This window comes from Bufo gargarizans, chromosome 10 (genome assembly GCF_014858855.1).
Source record: "Bufo gargarizans isolate SCDJY-AF-19 chromosome 10, ASM1485885v1, whole genome shotgun sequence".
Classification (NCBI taxonomy): Eukaryota; Metazoa; Chordata; class Amphibia; order Anura; family Bufonidae; genus Bufo; species Bufo gargarizans.
The window spans coordinates 43581180-43604810 of record NC_058089.1 but is presented as its reverse complement, the minus strand read 5'-3'; the positions used below and the strand labels follow the sequence as shown (position 1 = coordinate 43604810).

The following is a 23631-nucleotide window of genomic DNA, read 5'->3' as shown; positions in this document are numbered from 1 at the left end:
CAACAGATGGACTGGCGCATGGTCAGATAAGCAGATGGCATAGATCCAACAACTCGTAACCTTTCTAGCCGATGAAACCTATGACATTGTACCGGTCTTAAAGCCCTTTTCCATGGGCCCGGTGGTTGTCCAGAACAAGCATGGATCGACTATACAACAAGTTGATTTGTGCTCATTGAAAGCGCATCACACTGCCCAATAAAAACTGTATAGGGCTATGATAGTTCAGTATTCAGCAGTAGGCCACATGGCTTTATTATGTATTAGCTTTGCATTATTGCCATACGTAACATTGCTTCTGTAAATATAAAGCATGACTATTGACAGCCCAAAATCAATAAGTAAAGGAATGGAAGATATGGATTTTATAAGTGAAAAGGGAAAAAAAAAAAGTAATGGTGGACCCCCATAGCAGTAAATGAGATGCACAGTATGAGTATGCTTTATTGTGTGAAGAGGATAACCTGTCCCCTTACAGGATATTTTTCCAGAGGTTCTATTAAGAGGGCGTCTCCAAAGATGTTCCTACAATACTCGGCCATTTTCGCTTGTTGCTTTGTTCTACAAAAAAAGATGGAAGAGGCAAGTTATTGATTTCAGAAACAAACTGTGAAAAGGGGGGGAAAAAAGAGAGGCCGAGTAGAAATAATAAAAATGTAGTATTAAAGTTTAGTATCAGAGATATCCACTATCAATCAGGAGCTCCTGCTATCTATACCAGTCCAGGTATCTCGGGGTGTGTTCACGCCGAGTTCTTGTCCTCCATCATACTTTTCATTGACCATATACATTTCAGTACTAAAGATGGTATAGTCATATGCAGCTGATTTGTTTTAGATATTTCTGCACACACATCCTGCAGAAACAACCCCATTCAGAGGCATGGACATTTTTGCAACAAAACTGCCACATGTGAACAGTCTCTTAAAGTGCTGAAGATTAGTTATGATGGAACAAGTTTATTGCTATGGGCAGGCAACAGTTTCCATTGCTGCAACCAAGGTTACCAACTTTAGTCTGGACACCTAGGGGGTCGTTTACTACTGCTTATATTAGGCGTATTTCTGGTGCAGATTGTGGTGCAAAGGTCCTTTGCGCTGCACTCTGCAACTTCTCCCCGCTCACGCCAGGTCTAAAAAAATGGTTATGGCGTGGGGGGGGGGGGGTCTCGTTTACCATTTTGTAAGCCTGGTTTAAGCGTAGAAAATGGTCTTAAAGGGGTTCTCCCAACTTAGACAATGGGGCCATATTGCTAGGATATGTCCCTATTGTCTGATAGGTGCGGGTCCCACCTCTGGGACCCGCACCTACAAGGAGAACGGAGCCGGGGGAGAGTTTTGGCTGGAGGACCCCGGGTTTCCCGGGGTCCATCCATCACCAGGCGCAGCTTCCTGCATCTCCCATTGAAGTGAATGGGAGCGCACCGCTCCCATTAATTCCAATTAATTGATCGGCTATTTTCGGCAGTGCGCCCTCCTCAACTTTCTCCGCTCCGTTCTCCTTGTAGGTGCGGATCCCAGAGGATATGCCCCCGTTGTCTAAGATGGGATAACAAAAATTAAAGTAATGTGTGGTGGGGCACTCAATTATCAGGGCCACATGGACCATCAATCAAAACAGATAAAAGTTAATAAAAATATTTAATATACTATAGACATAAGACGCCACACAATAAAATTGGAATGAAGATAAATTCAAAAAATTTAAATTAAAAAATAACCACCAATAGATACGAATCAGCAGCAATATGAGATAATAAATATGAGTAGGAACAATATAAAATAACCAACAAATATGAATCAGCAGCAATATTCAAGCAGCAATGAAAAATAATAAATATAAGTTAGCAGCAATATATCAGCAGCAATGGAAATAGCAGCATAGATAGCAATAGATGAGCAGCAATCCTATGTGTAACAAGATAGAAGAACCAGCAGCATCCAAGTCGCAGTATAAAAATGAATGTCCAGCAGTGGCTAGGATGAAATGTCCTGTGTTTCAACTGTGCTCATCTGTTCATATAATGAATAAATACCGTTCTTCAACATGTATGTCTCTATTCAATACTTTCATCCAGAGATATTATATATTGCGCAATTTACATGTGTATAAATGTACTTCGTATGTGGAATAGTTCTTAATCATCCCTATATTCGAGCCGCATAAGTGGAGTGTAAATTCGTTTACTGTCCTTCTTTACCAAACTCGTTTCGGGGCCAACAAAATGCCCCTTCCATGTTGAGGAACGGTATTTATTCATTATATGAACAGATGAGCACGGTTGAAACACAGGACATTTCATCCTGGCCACTGCTGGACATTCATTTTTATACTGCGATTGATGGTCCATGTGGCCCTGATAATTGAGTGCCCCCCCACACATAAATTTTTGATATCTACACGGGCTGTGGGTGAGCCAGAGGGGTGTGCACCTATTTCATCTTTACTTCGGTGGGTGAGCCGATTGCAGATCCTCTTGTTACAGACTCTAAGATGGGATAACCCCTTTAAGGTAAGGCAGCTAGGAAGCTGTCTTACATTTAGAAGCGGCGGTGATCCTTCGCCAGCTATAGGGATATTAAGACCGGGGTCTAAAACGCCGGTCTTAATAAATGACACCCTTAATCACCAAGTCATTTTCCTCAAAATCTGCATTTGACAAATAAGACTAAAGCTTAGATCACAGATCCACTGGGAATACAGTTCTTTAGTTCATAGGAACAGAAAAACAGAATGCATGCAAAAACGTATCTGCCACATGATGGACACCAACATTTTCCAACAGACCGCCTGTTCAAAATAAAAAGTACACTTACGAATCAACATGGTTTTCAAAGGATAAAATAACTGGGAATTGGGAAGTTTTGAAGGCACTTTCTGCAATTGCTTCAATTACTTCCTGTAATATAATAAGACAATAAGAAACGTACGGAATTATGATACAATAAAAACAAGATGGAGCTATTACTTTAAGTACCTTGAATGGTATCTCGGTGGTCATAGTAAATCCGTGAGTAATAAAGGGTTCTTCATCTTGGGGGCGTCCTTTCCAACAGTCCAACTCAATACAGCGGCACCCTGTGAGCAGCACTTGCCTGTACATCTCCACTGAGGAGTTCCCAGTCAGCTGCCCAGCTGCACAAGGGGTTAGGACATAGAAAAAGTATGATCACATGAGAAGGTGAGGTGTCCCATGTATTTTATTTTAAATGACCCAATACTCAGGGCAATCATTTGGAACAAAAAAACATTCATTCTCAATCATTGTCTGCTCATTCAGCTGCCTTTACAATCATTCTCACTGTATGGGAAGGAATGTTCGCTATTGCAGTTGTTCATCCCCATACAGACTCATTGTTTGTCAGCTGCACTCACCCTTTACACAAGGCTATGCTCTGCCGACAAATGAGGACTTTTTGTGCTGCATAAAACAACGGCTCACCCGATAAACAAGTGTTTACCTCATTTGTTCACAGGGCAATTATCAGGAACAAGCATTTCTAGGAAGGTTTGTTCCCAATAATTGTCTCAATATTCTGCATTTACATGCAGCGATCATCGCGGCTATATGAATATGAATGCTTGCTACCATGATCATTACATATCCCTGTGTACATAAAGCCATGTGCTGCCACCAAACAATACTTTCTTATGCTGCATAAGCAATTGGCTTAGCCGACAAACTAGCATTTTGCTCAGGTAATCATTTACATAGGGCAGTAATCGGGAACAAGCATTTTTATAATAATCACTTTGACATGTATTTGCTTTATTCAATATATTTATAAAATCAGAAGGCTAGTAGAGTAAAAAACAGAATAACGATAACCATGCAAGTGTCCCTTCCATGAGTAGCATACCGGTGAGGTAGGTGTTGTGAGAGGAGTTGATAAAGTAACTGGTGAGGGGTTGGGTCATGTCGTCACTTAGATCTAGGGCCTCTGGTGGCACAATACTGTTCTCATCTCCAGCAAGAAAGCGACTGAAGCCTTCCATGGACATCTGGTCTGTAACAAAGAGATTGTTTATTAGGTTGATTTTTGGACAACCCGTGAGCCATGGTATCACCCCCAATTTTCATACTTACCCCTCTCTAAAAACTGTTTGTTGGGCTCATATTTCTCAATGAGTTGGCGCACCTGGTCCCGCTTTAGAGGTGGGAAAAGGATTTCATTGAGTCTTGGATCTCGTTGCTTTTGGTTTATGAAATCCATCAGCTGTTCAAGATTTAAATATGGCTTCCCTTTAGCTCCACTGGGTATGAAATGATATAGAAAATTTACTGAAGGTTTACCTACAAAGACTATAATGTAAAACTAGAAAACAAGAAATTTGTTACTGAAATAAAAAAAACTCTAATTTACAACCAATATAAGAAAAATTGAACAATTCTTGACAATTTTCTGTATAATGTGACACTAATGATTGAATAGAGCTGTGTATGTAAGAGAGGAATGAAGCTCATCATAGACTGTAGATTTATGTTGGAGGATCCAGTGAATATCTAATACACATGTGGACTGCCATCAGTCAACTGATGTCTGTCATTGAGAGAGAACAAGCGTCCATTTTCACAGGTCATATCTCATCCCTCTATTGAAATAACAAGTGCCTTCCGCTTTGTATCAAGGTGATACCTCTAACGTGCCAAAAAGAAAGTCTAAGGTTAGGACTGGACTGTGCCTTTGGTTGTTCGACATGCAGATCGCAATGTTGCACTGTGACATCGTAATTAATGGCTATGACAGTGGTGTTATGTCATGAACAAGGACTGAGTACAGTCGGAAACGCGTTGACTGCTGTGGGGAGATGTGCCGCTGTGTACCATTTTGGATTTATTTTTTAAAGATATTTGAAATAAAAGAATCTATGGTTTTTTCCAAGACCCGAGTGCTGGAACCGCTACTTTGTTTATGAAAGGGGTTGTGTTGCGACACTTGGAACAACAGAGGCAAAAAATCCAAACCTGATTGATTTTTGGTCACAGGTTGCATGCCACTTTACAAGCACGGTCTAAAGTAATTTGCATAAAACAGCAGCTCACTTCTACCACATTTAGCATGTACCAGGTATTGTAAAGCCTATATCACACACAAGCCAGCAATATAAAATAGTCACACACATTTTTGGGTCGTGCCACCAGTGGGTTGTGTCTAGTATTAGAGCTCAGCTCCCCTGAAGTGAATGGATCTGATCTGCAATACCACATACAACCTCTGAACACATAAGGCGCTGTTCTTGTAAGAAAGCTGTCTTTTTTTTTACCCCTTGAGCAAACCCTTAAATATCTGTGTTCTCTGCAAGATTTGTACAAGATTCTTCGAAGCTGTAGAAAGTTCTGCAGACTGACAAATAGGGTGGCCAACTATACTTTTAGAATGTATTTTACTGTTGCTTTAAAGCCTTGTGGGAAAGTTTAGAAAAGCGGGAAGAATGACTGCTGGCCAAGTCTTGCAATAAGCAAAAAATCTAAAAAGGTGAGAGGTGCTTGTAAACCATCTACAATGAGAGGAATCCAGGATAAGCAGATAAATAAGATGTTAAATGGTTGTAGGAAATATGATGGTGAAAGGTTAAGCTCAAAAAGTTCTAGCGTGAGAGATCACAGAACTAAAGCTGACCACAGACCATGATACATCTGCTGAAAAAGGGACCATAATTGAACATATATTTCCCACGATATGATCATCATATTTTGGGATATATTTATGCATATTGGCCATATCAGATTTATTTTCGCAATATTTACACAAAGGCAAAATTAAATGTAATTCAATTCAATTTTCAGTAAAAAAAAAAGAAGGAAGCCAGGACTGTTCTTGAAGACCTGGTATTACTGTTGGTCTACAAGGACTGTGCAGACTAGAAGTCAGTTTTTGTCTCCCTTTCGATTTTCATTTTGTCAAAGAGGTGTGAGGTTGTTGGGGCCCCAGCAAGTCCCCCGTTACTCTCTCTCCTTTGTGTTCCCCCTTGTCTCCTTCACTTTTTCTGCTCTTTTATATATTTGCTGGTTCCTTTTTTCAAAACTTTTCTGAAAATGCTTATGCCGGTTTATTGTCAGGCCCCTGTGCCTTTTTTAACTTCAACTACCTGTTTTTGTTTGCTCAATGTGAACCCTTATTTTTGGGGCCCCGTTCTCCCTACCCCTTCCCTCTTTTTTATACATTTGTTGAAACTGATGAAGAATTTAGAAAAAGTAAAAAAAAAAACTATTAAGACATAAATAACTTACAGCTCCAGTAAGATCTTATCAATGTCTGGACGAAGACACAACTTATTCAGAAACCTCTCAAAAATTTCAAAGGTAAATTCTTCTGGCCTGATGGACTCACTCTAACAGTAAAAATAAAGTGGTTAATGTTTGTGGCAAAAGAAACAAATATACCATAACCTTCATGAAGCGGTATATACACGTAATGTACGAGACAGTGATTAATCACTATTGTCAATTATGTTGTATTGAAAGGGCATCTGTCAGCATTTGGCCTTTAAGTACAAAAATTATGCTTTAATATATACAAACAAGCCTCTAGGAGCAACGGGGGCGTTGCCATTACACCTAGAGGCTCTGCTCTCTCTGCAGCGGCAGTGCCCTCTCCACTTTGATTGACAGGGCCAGGCAGTGTAAATGTGATCACAAATGCCTCATACCGGTAATTTATTTGCATATACTAAAACATAATTTGTCTCAGCAAGGCTGGCACATATGAACATGGGAGTAACACGGATGCCTTCCGCTGCTAAGAGCACATGTAACAGGTCAGCCACTTTTATAGGTACAGATCTTATGTACTTATGTACTATGTTACTATGTAGATCTGCCGATGCCCTTTAAAAAGGAACACTAAATATGAAAAAAATATATAAAATACATAAATATCCCAGCAATTCCTTTCATGATCTCTTCCTCTTCTTAGATTATTTTTTTCTTACGTTGCAATGAAAACAGAAATATGTATAGAATTCTTCTCTAGTCTATCCCTCCCACTATCTGAAAAAAAACTTGGTACTTAAGAAACAGTGAGGGCAAGTTTACATTCATCATCTTACATGGTAGGCGATTCGAACATCCAGATCTTAGTTGATTTTGATAAGACAAACCCCATTAAACAATTTGTACAGACTTGTGGACCTGTGTGGATTTTTTTTTTTCCAAATAAGGCTACTTTCACACTTGCGGTCGTTGCGGATCCGTCTGGTATCTGCACAGACTGATCCGCTCCTATAATGCAAACTATGGTATCCGTTCAGAACAGATCCGTCTGCATTATATTTCTGAAAAAAATCTAAGTCTAATTGTTAGTCAGACGGATCCGTCCTGACTTTGCATTAAAAGTCAATGGGGGACGGATCCGTTGGAAATTGCACCATATTGTGTCAACGTCAAACGGATCCGTCCCCATTGATTTACATTGTAAGTCTGGACGGATCCGTTTGGCTCCGCACGGCCAGGCGGACACTAAAACGCTGCAAGCTGCGTTCGGGTGTCCGAATCCTGAGCGGAATGGAGGCAGAACGGAGCCAAACTGATGCATTCTGAGCGGATCCTTATCCACTCAGAATGCATTGGGTATGTACGGATCCGTTCGGGGCCGCTTGTGAGAGCCTTCAAACGGAACTCACAAGCGGAACCCTGAACGCTAGTGTGAAAGTAGCCTTAATATTAGGATTATAAAGTTAGGCTCCATTCACACTGACATAAGATCTGTTCTGTCTGGTTCCTGATGCTTTTTGACAAACAAAACAGTGGGGTCTGCTACGTTATTAGTGTATGATACAAAAGTGCTGAAAATGAATATCACTTATGGATTGTGTAAACATGGAAGCCATTACACCAGTCTGTATATAGAGCAGAGTGTGAATTAGTGTGTGGAAAATCTGAAGGCTTTTACTGTACCAGCAAGGTGGATAAGCTACTAAGAAACCTCATCCACATGCTATAAAAAATAAAATAAAAAAAGATCCACCTCAAAATTCACCCTTTGCAATGCATTGGACAAAATCCGTGGCAAATGCACAGCAACATCCGCAACAAATCTGCAGCGGAAATTCCACTGTGGAAAATCGTCCCTGTTTGAACTAATATGAGAGAAAATACAGGTATAACAACCCACATTAACAATATCTACATTTCACATGGTAAATCCCTCCCATTAACTGAAATAACAGCAGAATTGGTTTCCACTGTATCCCATAGAGAAACACATCCCACAGAAAACTTCCACATGTAGTACTGTATTATGGTAGAGTTTTCCTGACGACCATGAGAGCAATAAACATTCCCTTTAATAACCAGAGAAAACATGTCCCTATGGCTTTATATGTATTCATCTTCGCAGCTTACCCTGTTAAAATTCAGCCCACATGATTCCAGGGCTGTTTCTACTCTCTTCTTATCTGCTGCAAACATCTTCAAGATACTAGAAAGGAACATGCAAGAAATGCTGAAGTTACAAAGTACAGTATGTAGTGGATGAGAAACAGTAAGAGATCACGTGCAACATTTCTCACCTATTCACAGGACAGGTGATAAATGTATGATATTGGGGGTCTGACTGCTGGGGCCACCAATCACAAAAACACGCGTCCCCTATGTAAATGAAGCAGTAGTGGGCATGTGTGACCTCTGTTCCATAGAACTATTTGACTAATCCACAGATGTGTTGAGCCTTAAGAGTAAAACCCTTTTTTTTTTTATGGACTGATCTGGTAATTATATGGGGGTACTCAAAAATGGGTTTTCTAAACCAGAAAACCCCCTTAAAGGCCATGGACACCAATTATTTTGACACTGGTAAGTGGTTACATTGTTTCAGCCTGCAATCTTCGTTCCATGATTCATTTTCAGATTCTGTGATATGCAGTTTGCCACCCATTTCTAATTGCAGATTTTGTTGCATGTGACTGTGCTCCTCTCAACAATACACGCTAGAGGTGTTTCCAGGATGCTGCTGCCTTTTCTAGCTCTCATGAATCAACACAGCTTCATTCCTGGACTGCTTTCTCCTAAAGCCCACAAGAGATTTCTTCTTCCATTGTACTGACAGACAACAATGCAGGGAAATGTGCAATTCCCCCCTTCCCCCACCGAGTATGTCTTGAGTACTCTCCTCTCTCTACACTCATATACAGCCTACGTGAGTCTTCTCTTCAGACTGCTGTGTGTACTCTCCTCCTTCCTATATACACTTGGATAGTCCTTGATAAGTGTATGTTTCCCTCTCCACACTTATCTGCCGTGTACAACCTCCGTCCTCTCACCGCTATCTCTAACAAAAAACAAGAAAGGAGCACGCATGGGGAGTATCGCTTGGACTTAGTGACAGGTTACAACACAAGTGGGTGCTCACCTGGCTGGAGGCACAACACTCTGATGAGTGTTTGGGTGTCCCCACCACGGTTACTGCTCGTGCTGTTGCAGTTAGGCCACTGGCCGAGCAATATATCCAGGAATGAGAAGAGAAGACGAGGGAGCGCTGTCTGTATGAGTGGATGAAGAATTGAGGTAAGTATATTGATTTTAATGTTCTTTATTGGTAAAATGATGTCCCCATTATCAGATCAAACACCGGACATAAAATACATTAGTGTTTAATCTGATGAAGGGGCCAGTGAGGCCCAGAAACGCATCATTAAAGAACATAAAAATCAATATACTGTACGTACCTCAATACTTTCATCCACTGATAACGGACAGCGCTTCCTTATCTTTTCTTGTTTCCGAATCTCTAACAGTAAGGGAAGATAGGGGAGCAAAGAGAGCTGACATATCCATGAACAATGAGCTGTTGGATTAGGAGCAGCACAGTCGGCAAAGTGAAGGAGTAAATACACTCTGCAGCAGCAAAACAGTAGAATGTTTTTAATGGACTATATAGAAAGTTGGTTAATTTTGTATTTAGGAAGCAGAGGAACAATAAAAAAATGCAAATGTGTCTGTAAGTGAAGTTTAAAACCAGGACCTAAAAAAAGAAATGCACGGTATGGCCAGATCTCTTATTTTGCAATGAAATCACACAGTAGGCTCTTCAGGGTCCCTACAGGGTGAAAATTAGGCTTTTTTTAAGAATAAAGGCTGCAGCACTCACTTCTTCACTGGAATCCTTCCATCCTGATTAACTTGGAGCTTTAGTTTAATGTATCTGGAAGATAAAACAAAAGGTTTTATTGAACTACACCATATTATACAGAGCTATAAGCGACAGATAAAATGAAGCAAATAAAGTTTTGGAAAGCAATAAAAAGAGCTCTGAAGACGTAGGAGAGCTTACGCCTTTTGCAGGAATGTGTTCCGAGATGAATTTTGTGCTAAAATATTTGTTGCCAATTTAAAAAGTCCATCAGTCCAAATCTAAAAAATACAAATACAAGGAGGACACCATTAATATAAAAACATAAATGAACAATAATGTTGCTACAGGAAGAGTAGAGACATAATCTGATGATTACCTTTGCCGTGTCCTCCTGTACGGCCATAAAATTGAGGAAGCTTACATTAACAAGGTCACTCCCATAGACAACAGTTACGAGTTTATCTTCAGGGCGCTGCTCAGTTCCGGTGAATCCTAATATTTCTCTCATGCGAGAGTCCTGAAAAGAAAACAAAAAGGAAGATAAAACCGTTTATATTCTATAACATATACGTGTTGGAGCACCATTTTCCAGATCCAGAACGCCAAATACTTACAAAGTCATTCAGTTAAAAGGAAATTGTCACTGGGACAGAAATAGAGATAGGAGAATCCATTCTAAACAAATTGGATTTGTTATGCATTTCACAAAAATTTGTCCACCAAATAAATCCAAAGTTTTCCCATTTCATTTTAGACAAAAAGTAAAAACTGCGCCCTGTAAAAATTGGCAGGGAGAACCATAAGGGAGGAGGACTATGGAGGAACACATGACACAGGGATAAAGTGGGGCTTGCCCTGATTGACTCAGTGGCTGACAGACAGAGGCAAGATTTAGGAAGGTCCTTTGCTGAGAACATCATAGAACACCATTCTGTGCTCAGCTTCTCACCTGGAAGGATGTGTTGTGGTAGTGTCTGACAAAAAGAAATTGCAGACACAAGCCAGTAATCTCAGACCTCCCAAGTGTCCCTCTTTGGGAGGGACAGTCCCTCTTTAAGACCCAAGTCCCTCTTTGTTCCTCAAGTGTCCCTCTTTTTGTTCTGAGGTATAGATTTGCATTATTACATTTACAATATTGACCCAGAAAGTGTTTGGTTCCTCTGTCTGGAGCTCATCTTGTATAATATTTCACTATTTGATGTAGTTGGGATTTTATAAATTTCCATATTCTGATTATTTTTGCGCCATTTCGTGAGAAAACTATTGAAGTGTATAGATATGCAGGAAAAAATGTATCTTTCACATAATGAACCATAAGTGTCCCTCTTTGTTCATCCATAAAGTTGGGAGGTATGTAATCTATTTACTAAGGACACTATAGAGAGAGAATAGGAAAATATAATTGAGTAAATTTAGGGAATTTGATCAAGGAAAGCTTTGAGTGAGGGACTGATGACCCAGTTGTGTGTTTAATTTTTTTTCTGTATATGAACAGACAGCTTTAAAAAAAAAAAAAAAAAGTTTTTACAGTACAAAGGCTTATTGCCAGCACCCCGGTAGCATACATTCTGCTCCAAATTTTTTATACCTGCATTATTGAGTGCATTTTATTTTTACTGCAAAAAACAATGTCTATTACTGCATAAGACAAAGTAGTTCATAGACATTTCACTGAAAACATTGCAATCTTACATCCATGTTACCACAAACACCGTGATTTTTATTTATAGGAAACCTGTGACTTTTTATTTATAGGCCTCATAATAAAATGTCTGGAAAACAGAAAAATGGAAAATGAAAGGTCCACCCAGGCCTCATAATCAGAGAGTCAGAATGTAGGTATTAGCAGCAGCAGAAGCACCAGCCTATACCACTAGTAGTACTTCTAGGAGGCCACAGTTCTCCGACAGGTGCCACATTATTATTGAGGACAAAGAGGATGAGATTGTGGACTGAATGGCTCACTCCTCCTCTCAGTCACAGTGTCTAGGAGCCAGATATCACAGCATTCCTCCTGCTCCTCCTCCTCGCAACTATAGAGAAGTCTTTTGTTGCATCGTCTCTTCACTGCCCCATCCCAGTGGGGCACCTTCTTTTTTCCTAGGAGGCAACAAAACCCCACCATGTGCTATGGAAGACATTCAAGAGCGTCTACCTGTTAATCACACAAAAAGACAGTACACAGCACTAATATAATATTATTTAGGAAGGACAGTGATACCTGTGAGGTGTCTCCCATCCCCTCGGCACATGTTCTGTGAGACTTTATTTTTTATTGGAATGTCCTGCTCTGTCATGTGATTTTCACATTATAATTATGTTATTTATATAACTGACTTTTTCAGAGCACTTCTGGTCTCCTTATGTTGCCCTATTCAGGGCTAGTGCTGCTCATTTTGAGGGATTTGCGTATCCTGTTAACTGTTGTGATTTTGTATATATTTTTAATGTGCTTTAACCCCTTAAGGACATTGCCGTATATGTACAGCTGGACGTGACTTAAGGACCAGCGACGAACATGTATGGCAGGCTGATCGGGCGGGTGCAGGAGCTGTCCCTGCCTGATCAGCGGCACAGACCTGCCAGTCTCTGACAGCCGGGTCCCTGCTGCATAAACCGATATCAGTGAAGACACTGATGCCGGCGTATTAACCCTTTGTATGCCGCAGTCAAAGCTGACCGCGGCATGCAGAGGGTTTGCGGAGGGTACGGGTAGAGAAGGCAAGCCTGATGCATTCCATAGGCATCGGGGCTTGCCTCCTACAGAAGCCTGTGAGATCCAGCCCTTAGGCTGGGTCTCACAGGCAGGCTGTCGGCATAAAAGCTGACAGCCAATGCATTACAATGCAGGTTTTATTGTAATGCATTGCAGAGGGGATCAGACCCCAGAAGTTGAACTCTCTTAGTGGGACAAAAAAAAAAGTTGTGTTTTTCATAATAAAAAATAAAAAGTTTCAAGTAAAAACTAAATAAAAAATTCCCACAATAAAACACATAAAATTGTGAAACAAATAGAAAAGAAAAATAGAAAAACAAACATATTGGGTATTGCCGCATCCATAATGATCGGCTCTATAAAAATATCACATGATCCACCCCCTCACCTGAACGCCGTAAAAAAAAAAAAAAAAAAAAAAAAAAAAAAAATTTACTAAAACAACAATTTTTTTGGTCACCTTACATCACAAAAAGTGTAACACTAAGCGATCAAAAAGGCGTATGCCCCCCAAAATTGCCCAAAAAATAAAAAAGCTATGGCACTCAGAATATGGAGACACTAAAACATGATATTATGTTTATTTATTTTGATATATATTGTTTTAAGAATGTTTTCATTGTGTTAAAAGTGAAAAAATAAATAAAATAAAATAGACCTGGTTGTTACGGTTGTCTATTAAAATAATTACATGAGCTTACCCCTCAGATGAACACCGTAAAAAAAAAAAAAAAAAAAAAAAAAAAAAAAGTTAAAAATCTTTGGCACCTTACATCACAAAAAGTGTAATACCAAGAGATCAAAAAGTCATGTGCACCATAAAATAGTACCATTCAAACTGTCATCCCATACCGAAAAAAAAAAAGAGCCCCTGACATTTGCCCAAAAAAATAAAAAATAATATGGCTTTCAGAATATGGAGACACTAAAAAAATCATTTTTTTTTTCAAAAATGCTTTATTATTAGTGTTGAGCGAACTTTGTGTTTCAAGTTCGGCGTACAAGTTTTGGGTTTGGATTATCTAAGAATTCAGTTATGGATTCCGCTACCACGGACCATAACTTATATGGTCTGTGATAGCGGAATCCATAATAGAATTCTTAGATAACATGAACCCGAACCTCGTACAACGAACTTGAAACACAAAGTTCGCTCATCTCTATTTATTATGCAAAACTGAAACAACCAACAACAACAAAATAGTCATATTTGGTATTGCAGCATCCGTAACAATCTGCTCTATAAAAATAACACATGAGCTAACCTGTCAGATGAACATTGTAAAAAACTAAAAATATAGAGTGTAATATAGAGCAATTAAAAATCATATGTACCCTAAAATAGTACCAACAAAACTGCCACCATATCCCGTAATTTCCAAAATGGGGTCACCTTTTGGGAGTTTCTACTCTAGGGGTGCATCAGGGGGTCTTCAAATGTGACATGGCAACTTAAAATTATCCCAGTAAAATCTGCCCTCCAAAAACCATATGGCGTTCTTTTCCTTCTGCGCCCTGCCGTGTTCCCGCACAGCAGTTTACAACCACATATGGGGTGTTTCTGTAAACTGCAGAATCAGGGTAATAAATATTGACTTTTGTTTAGCTGTTAACCCTTGCTTTGTTATTGGAAAAATGGAAAATCTGCCAAAAATGTGAAATTCTGAAATGTAATCTTCATATTACTTCAATTCTTGTGGAACACCTAAAGGGTTAACAAAGTTTGTAAAATCAGTTTTGAATACCTTGAGGGGTGTAGTTTCTAAAATGGGGCCATTTATGGGTGATTTCTATTATCAAAGCCCCACAAAGTGACTTCAGACCTGAACTGGTCCTTAAAAATTGGGTTTTGGAAATTCTCTTAAAAATTTTAAGATTTACTTCAAAACTTCTAAGCCTTCTAACGTCCCAAAAAAGAAAATTTTATTTACAAAATGATCTCTCTGTATTCTCTCTCTGTACTGTCTTCTCCTGCCCCCCCATGTCATCTCAGAGAGGGTTTTCAGCCCAGTAAGTGGCATTGTGACAGCCAAAGTTGTGCTCTGTCAGTGTACAAAACATCACTTCTGTCAAAATGAACGAGGCATGGATCCAGGAGGATTTCCACACACTTCTGACTGAGGCCAGTCAGGAAGATCTGCCTCTACTGACTGTGCCCCATAATGCCGCTGTCTACCTGCCTACCATTATGTTCACTACTATATGGCTGCTGCTGCCGCCACTCCCATTGCCCCTACATTACTGCTTCACAGCTGCCAATACTAATACTACTACCCCTAATAAACCACACACACATTTGCTGTCTTCTCTTTTCAATGCTGTGCTGCTAGCACTACTATTACAGCCACATGTCATTTTTACCCTACCCTTTCTACATCCACACTGTACTGATGCAGCTCAAAATTACAAGGGAGAATTTTTCCAGGCTCATTCAGAACAAGCCACTGTTTGTTCTGGCCATTAACACTTGTGTGTATAACGATAAGCAGGCATTCTGCCCTGGTTAATGCATCATTTTTGGACGCTTGTGCAGAACAAGCCAATATCTCTTATGACATTAACGTGCGTGTGTATATAAACGAGTCACGGATCTGCCCCAGTTAAGGTATAACTTTTGGACACTTGGTTCCAACAAGCCACAGTTTTTTTTTTTTCCATTACACCATGTGTGTTAAAGCACTATTTTCCCACAATAAGGGATATTTGGAAGCTTTCTAATATTAAAAAGCATAATACATACGAAAGCTATGTCACTCTGACATAATTTGCTATTGCAGTCATGGGTTAAAGTGGGGAAGCGAGAGAGAGAGAGAGAGAGAGAGAGAGCACAAATTCGTAAGAAAAAAATGAAAAAAAGAAATAACAAAAATATATAAAAACTCAGATTCCTAGGAGACCACAGAGTCTCATACACATTTTCAGGCCAAGTGGAGCATATCCAATTTGTGTAGAATAGGTTTGGACACAAATCAAATGTATATATATATATATTTTTTTTTTAAGTCAGAAGGTGCTATTTCAACCACTGAACTGCAACTAGAAACAAGGATTTCATGCATGTTTTGTGTCAGTTAAAGTGGTTGTCTCACTTCAGCAAATTGCATTTATTATGCAGACAAATTCAAGGCACTTACTAATGTATTGTGATTGTCAATATTGCCTCTTTCGCTGGCTTGATTCATTTTCCCATCACATTATACGATGCTCGTTTCCATGATTACGACCACCCTGCAATCCAGCAGTGGTGGTCGTGCTTGCACACTATAGGATAAATTGCCAGCCTACGTGCACTCATGCAATTCCAGCCACCAGGGAGGACAATGCTTTTTCCCTACAGTGTGCAAGCAAGGTCACCACTGCTGGATTACAGGGTGGTTGTAATCATGGAAACAAGCAGGGTATATTGTGATGGAAAATGAATGAGACAACCCCTTTAATGTTCCACGCACCCTGGATTTGTGGCCACATCACCTTACTGCCTGAAGGAGCTACAGCCTTGATCATAATAGACACAAATGGGCAGATATACTAATCCTGCCTAATAATAAAGACAGTGTAAAAAGGTTCTTTTACAAGGACCAAAAATCAGGCCGACTATCAGGGATGAGTGTTTGTATAAACGCATGATCCTATATAAAAAGGTGCTGGCGATCGCCCGATCAACGAACAAGTTCATCTGAAGATCCCGCCATTCTGCTAGTTACAAATAACGTGTCTGTGCAGCAGATCGTGCGTCTTAACATAGATCTGTTGCCCAGGAATAATGATTTTCTAAGGGACAAGACATCTTGTCCCCATAAAGTGGAGGTGATTGCCTGATTGTCAGTGGGCATGAGGGCTACATTTACATACAGCAATCATCTGGAACGTTTAGTTTGTTCCCGTTAATTGCCTGAAAGATTGATCCAAGTAAGAATACCTTTAGACTAGTTAGGATAATACATTTGGTGCATCTAACTAAAAAATGATAACATATGTTATACACACACATAATGAATTAGCAGAACGTTAGACCAATTAAAAAAAAAAACATATTTATACACATTATAGTAATGTCCATAACAGAAGGTAAAATTATTCACAGCAATACTGGATCTTAACAATTAATTTATCCTTTTTGAAGGGTGTTTTACAGCGACCCACTGGCAGTGTTGTAATACCGCTGACATACAACTGATGGAGCCAGAGCCCTGTTGAATACAGCCTGCTACCCTGCACAGTATCTTGTATCGTTACACTTTGAACTCAACACAATTCTCCACGTTGTGAAACTTCAGTATTAGTGCATTTCACTGCACAAAGATCTTTACTGGCGCTTACCAGTCATTTTCTGCTTTATACAAGTCTCTGCCTTGACCTCATTTATTGGGAAAGGTATTTTACAAATGTGGATTGTTTTGAGATCAAGACCTGTGCTATGCAGATGAGACCCCCTAACAATAAGTGTCCAGAAATTAAAGTTGGAATGCAAAAACTCAGGCACAAAATATACAGTTGCAAGAAAAAGTATGTGAACCCTATGGAATGATATGGATTTCTGCACAAATTGGTCATAAAATGTGATCTAATCTTCATCTAAGTCACAACAATAGACAATCACAGTCTGCTTAAACTAATAACATACAAAGAATTAAATGTTACCATGTTTTTATTGAACACACCATGTAAACATTCACAGTGCAGGTGGAAAAAGTATGTGAACCCCTAGACCAGGGGTAGGAAACCTCTGGCACTCCAGCTGTTGTGAAACTACAGCTCCCAGCATGCATACTTCCTCTGCTCTTCTCAGAACTCTCACAGAAATGAATGGAGCATGCTGGGAATTGTAGTTTCACAACAGCTGGAGTGCCGAAGGTTGCTGACTAATGACATGTCCAAGAGCTAATTGGAGTGAGGTGTCAGCCAACTGGAGTCCAATCAATGAGATGAGATTGGAGGTGTTGGTTACAGCTGCCCTATAAAAAAAACACACACCAGTTCTGGGTTTGCTTTTCACAAGAAGCAAGCCTGATGTGAATGATGCCTCGCACAAAAGAGCTCTCAGAAGACCTACGATTAAGAATTGTTGACTTGCATAAATCTGGAAAGGGTTATAAAAGTATCTCCAAAAGCCTTGCTGTTCATCAGTCCACGGTAAGACAAATTGTCTATAAATGGAGAAAGTTCAGCACTGCTGCTACTCTCCCTAGAAGTGGCCGTCCTGTAAAGATGACTGCAAGAGCACAGCGCAGACTGCTCAATGAGGTGAAGAAGAATCCTAGAGTGTCAGCTAAAGACTTACAAAAGTCTCTGGCATATGCTAACATCCCTGTTAGCGAATCTACGATACGTAAAACACTAAACAAGAATGGATTTCATGGGAGGATACCACAGAGAAAGCCACTGCTGTCCAAAAAAAAACATTGCTGCGTTTACAGTTTGCACAAGAGCACCTGGATGTTCCACAGCAGTACTGGCCAAATATTCTGTGGACGGATGAAACCAAAGTTGAGTTATTTGGAAGAAACACACAACACTATGTGTGGAGAAAAAGAGGCACAGCACACCAACATCAAAACCTCATCCCAACTGTGAAGTATGGTGGTGGGGGCATCATGGTTTTGGGCTGCTTTGCTGCGTCAGGGTCTGGACGGATTCCTATCATCGAAGGAAAAATGAATTCCCAAGTTTATCAAGACATTTTGCAAAAGAAGTTAAGGCCATCTGTCCACCAGCTGAAGCTCAACAGAAGATGGGTGTTGCAACAGGACAACGACCCAAAGCATAGAAGTAAATAAACAACAGAATGGCTTAAACAGAAGAAAATACGCCTTCTGGAGTGGCCCAGTCAGAGTCCTGACCTCAACTCGATTGAGATGCTGTGGCATGACCTCAAGAAAGCGATTCACACCAGACATCCCAAGAATATTGCTGAACTGAAACAGTTCTGTAAAGAGGAATGGTCAAGAATTACTCCTGACCGTTGTGCACGTCTGATCTGCAACTACTGGAAACGTTTGGTTGAAGTTATTGCTGCCAAAGGAGGTTCAACCAGTTATTAAATCCAAGGGTTCACATACTTTTTCCACCTGCACTGTGAATGTTTACTGTGTGTGTTCAATAAAAACATGGTAACATTTAATTCTTTGTGTGTTATTAGTTTAAAGGGGTTCTGCACTTTTATTTAACTGATGATCTATCCTCTGGATAGATTATCAGCTTCTGATCGGCGGGGGTCCGACACCCGGAGCCCCCGCCGATCAGCTGTTTGAGAAGGCAGCGGCGCTCCAGCAGCGCCGCGGCCTTCTCACTGTTTACCACCGGGCCGCCCGCCCACTGACGTCACGACTTGTATCAACTAGAGTGGGCGCGGCTAAGCTCCATTCAGGTGAACAGACCTTAGCCGCGCCCACTCTAGTTGATACAAGTCGTGACGTCAGTGGGCGGGCGGCCCGGCGGTAAACAGTTGCTGGAGCGCCGCTGCCTTCTCAAACAGCTGATCGGCGGGGGTCCCGGGTGTCGGACCCCCGCCGATCAGAAGCTGATGATCTATCCAGAGGATAGATCATCAGTTAAATGAAGGTGCAGAACCCCTTTAAGCAGACTGTGATTGTCTATTGTTGTGACTTAGATGAAGATCAGATCACATTTTATGACCAATTTGTGCAGAAATCCATATCATTCCAAAGGGTTCACATACTTTTTCTTGCAACTGTAAAGCATACTTAGGATCCACTTTTTTTTTTTTTTTAACTTTGTTTTCGTTGTTCGCTCCCTACCTTCCCAGAGACATAACTTTTTCATTTTTCAGTTCACCTAGCCTTATGAGGGCTTATTTTTTGCAGGACACCACCATTTAAAGGGAGTCTGTCATCAGCATTTCACTTTTTTAACCCTTCCCATAGCTCCCTAGCATGCTTACAGTTAATAAAAACGTTACCTCTGACATCAATCCTGGACTTATAGAACAATCAAAAACGATCTTTATAACATATGCAAATGAGGGCTCGCAAGTGCCCAGGGGTGGCGTTACCCTCGTAGGTGCCCTGCTAGCTCAGCCTTTTCATTGCTTCCCCCCGCCCCTTCCTACCCTCCGCCCGCCCATCCTTTCCAAGTCCAGGATTGATGCCAGAGGTAACGTTTTTATTAACTGTAAGCATGCTAGGGAGCTATGGGATGGGTTAAAAAAGTGAAATGCTGATGACAGACTCCCTTTAATATTGCATAGAATGTAGTGGAAAGTGTGAAAAAAATTCCAAAGGTGGTGGAATTTGAAAAAAATGCAATTCTGATACAGTTTTTACGGCATTCATTATGCCGTAAAAACGACGTGTGATCTTCATTCTCCAGGTCAGTACGAATCCGGCGATACCACATATGTATACTTTTCCTTGTGTTTTGATGCTGAAAAAATATTTAAAAAAAAATAGAATTTTTTCGTTTTGCCTTTTTCCGCATGGGATTAATAGTTTAATATTTTGATAGCACGAGCGTTTTCGCACGCGGCAATACCCGCGATATGTATTATATATTTTTTTATTCTCAATTTGGGGAAAAGGGGGTGATTTGAACATTTATATATTACATTTTTTTTGTAAAAACTTTATTTTTTACACTTGTGCTGCTGGACAGAAACACAGGCTGATCATGCAGTTGTGTTCCTGCCTGAAGTGCTGCACAAGTGCTTTGTGTCGTTTGTTCAGTGCAGATTTCAACCTTTGCATTGCAAAGGGTAAGATCCCGGCCAAATCTGTGTCCAGATCCATAACAATACAAACTAATGCACCCTGGTTTGGGTGCAGAAACGCAGCAAAAACAATATGGAAAATCCACATAACCTCATGTGCATATACCCTACCGGTGTGAGAGATTTATCATCCAGCATCAGCCACTGTGATCTATATAGACAGGATTAGTAAATCTGCACATCACCTCTCATCACTTGTATTGGACACGCGTATCTCTATCATACTCCTATTTGTATTTGGTGGTGTAGGTGGTGCACATCTGGTGCACTTGCTCTAGTGCTTAACATCACAAAATGAAGGGGGATAGGAGAGTCTTATTTTTTTGTCTTTCGTTCTAAGCTTTTAGTAGCCTGTAATTAACAAGTCCCCCATGTCCAATAGGGCAACAAACACCAGTGACGTCACTTATATAGGTAAGAGCACTCACCTTAGGAATTTTGGCATACTTTCCCGTCCGAGTGTCTCTTATTAAGGAGATATCAAGAATATCAACTTCCTGTAAGTGAATGACAAAAAGTTTAGAATCCAACAGCATATCTCATACATACATCACAGATAAGGTTGGTCCCATCACACGCTATGTAGTTAGTGACCCTTTGTACCATACAGATAATTTAGACAACTAGATATGAAGAAGTTTCATGTCTCCCTTCTGTGCTTTCCAACCCTCAACATTTTTTTTAGAAGTGTTTCAAGGAAAAATATTTCAGTGAAACGGGCCAAATAGCTGACACATAAAAGATGGGTGCTGAATGCATAATCAAGAGGAGACTATTTAACCCTTGCCAAAACCATCTACACAAGATAAACTGCATTTTGGGGTTTATGCGCATGCTGAGGCATCATTATCCTTTAGAGCGGAGGTCCCCAACCACTGGGCCAATGACCATCTGGTACTGGTCCGTGGGGAGTGCTGGAGTTGAAAGGTGGGGACAGAAACTATTGGCTACTGGGGAGCACTATATGTAAAGAGGCTACTATTGGGGTACATTATATGTGAAAGGGGCACTTCTGGGGGCATTATATGTTCATAGGTCACTACTAGGAAGCATTATATCTACTGGGGCCTAAACGGGCATGGTTATTAAAGGGATTCTGTCATGACATTTTAGGCCTATAACCTAAACATATGGCCAGGTCCGTCCAAATAGCATGAATCCAAAACTGTACTTATTAAATCTGCCTGTGGCTCTATTAGCACAAAAAACAGGTTTTTATAACCTGTCATTCACCTACCTAAGGTGCCCAAGGGGACGTCTCTTCATACAGGGTGCCCGGCTGCAGCCATCTCCATCTGGTGCTCAGCGCCGCCTTCCCAGTTGAAATCGCCGCCCTCCCTGTCTATAGTGCCGCCTTCCTAACCTCAGCCCCGCCTCCGTAATTGTTCGGTCCCTCAGGTTATGCCTAGTGCGCAAGCGCAGGATCTGGCAGAGAGAACGGACGATTGCGGAGGCGGGGCTGAGGTTAGGAAGGCAGCACTATAGTCAGGGAGGGCGGCGATTTCAACTGGGAAGGCGGCGCTGGGCACCAGACGGAGATGGGTGCAGCCGGGCACACTGTATGAAGCGACGTCCCCTTGGGCACCTTAGGTAGGTGAATGACAGGTTATAAAAACCTGTTTTATGTCCTAATAGAGCCACAGACACATTTAATAAGTACAGTTTCGGATTCATGCTATCTGGACGGACCTGGCCATATGTTTCAGTTATAGGCCTAAAATGTCATGACAGAATCCCTTTAAGTAAGGGCATTAAAGGAGGCATTAATACTAAGTATGTATGTTCAATTATGCAGAAAAAATTGCGGTAAGGAGTCGTCATCATGGTGATCTGTGCAGAAATGAGAAAAAAAGGAAAGAGAACAACTCCAGCCAGAGGAGACATCACCTATAAGTCACTAAACGAGATCATTAATGACTGGGTCATGGTGTAGCGGTATTATTTGGCCTTTCTAAAGTGGCCACATATTCTGTAATATGCACTTTACTGTGTAATTAATCCCAGCAGTGTTTGGTTTAGAAAATCCTTTTACAAATACCCTATTAGGCCATTCTGGGTTAATAGAGGGATTTTTTTCTCCAGGAACCTTTCTATTCACCAAGGCAGAGAGCTACCTTAAAAAGTGTCTCTTTCCCTGGAGGGCCTGGCATGTCCATGCATTACATGTGTAGCCCCTTTATTTTAACAGGAACGGTGTAAAGTTTAATTTTGCCTGTGGTAGTGGTGCTTCCGGGAAAGCAAACTACTGCTAATGCATTCCCATACAAAGCACAGCTGATGACAGGGGCTCCCAGAAACAGGACAGCCTGTCTTTAGCCTATTGTCAAAAGATCCTTTTATCAAAAATAGATAGTCCACAATGGATTTGCAATTTTCAGTAATAACTGACAAGAAACACCACATTATCACTTACTAATAGTGATTGTTTATCTGTATTGCCTCATTTTCCTGAACTCCATCATGGACACGTGACATTTTCCACGGTGTTGTTTCCCTATCCCGATGACATCACCTCTGGCAGTGACCTCGTCTCTCAGGGTGGTCTTCTGCTCATTATCCTGAACCCTGCCCAGTACATGCGATGTCAGCAATGATGCTGTGTCTTTAGGTGTTTTTTTCCAGCAGGGATTCAAGCAGGCTTGGATCTAGGGCTGCCATCAGGCATTTCAGTGCTCCATAAAGGCAAACCGTGTACCCCCACTCCACCCATTTTTATTTACAATATTTAGGATGCGGACCCATTCACTTCAATGGGGCCACAAAAGATGCGAACAGCACCCCGTGTGATGTCCGCATCCATTTCTACGTTCTGTAGCCCCGCAAAAAAAATATAACATGTCCTATTCTTTATCCGTTTTGCAGACAAGAATAGGCATTTCTACAATTGGCCGCCCATTCCGTTCCGCAAATTTCGGAAGGCACACGGGCATCTTCCATTTTTTGCCGATCCGTGGTAGCAAAAAACTGAACAGTCGTGTGCATGAGGCCTATAAGGCATAAAAAAAGAGGAGTCGGTAAGGCAGCTGTTTACTGTACAGAAGGTCTGGGGTTCAAAAGAGCTATTGAATAATTTTTATAGTCAAAGTTATGGAAGAAAAATAAAATTTTAACTTTTC

At 40.7% G+C, this 23631-nt stretch overlaps 1 protein-coding gene across 1 annotated transcript in view; it reads right to left on the bottom strand.

Annotated features, from left to right (window-relative positions):
• PLCB3 (phospholipase C beta 3) overlaps window positions 1-23631 on the bottom strand; it is a 145556-nt gene that overhangs the window by 48808 nt on the left and 73117 nt on the right. Inside the window, exons 3-13 of the mRNA XM_044270209.1 lie at window positions 20944-21012; window positions 10450-10590; window positions 10272-10351; window positions 10089-10142; window positions 8345-8420; window positions 6233-6333; window positions 4088-4254; window positions 3861-4007; window positions 2978-3135; window positions 2817-2899; window positions 477-561 (exon numbers count right to left, since the gene is read on the bottom strand). Coding sequence (XP_044126144.1) covers window positions 477-561; window positions 2817-2899; window positions 2978-3135; window positions 3861-4007; window positions 4088-4254; window positions 6233-6333; window positions 8345-8420; window positions 10089-10142; window positions 10272-10351; window positions 10450-10590; window positions 20944-21012 — 1161 coding nt within the window. The remainder of the gene's footprint in view (window positions 1-476; window positions 562-2816; window positions 2900-2977; window positions 3136-3860; window positions 4008-4087; window positions 4255-6232; window positions 6334-8344; window positions 8421-10088; window positions 10143-10271; window positions 10352-10449; window positions 10591-20943; window positions 21013-23631) is intronic.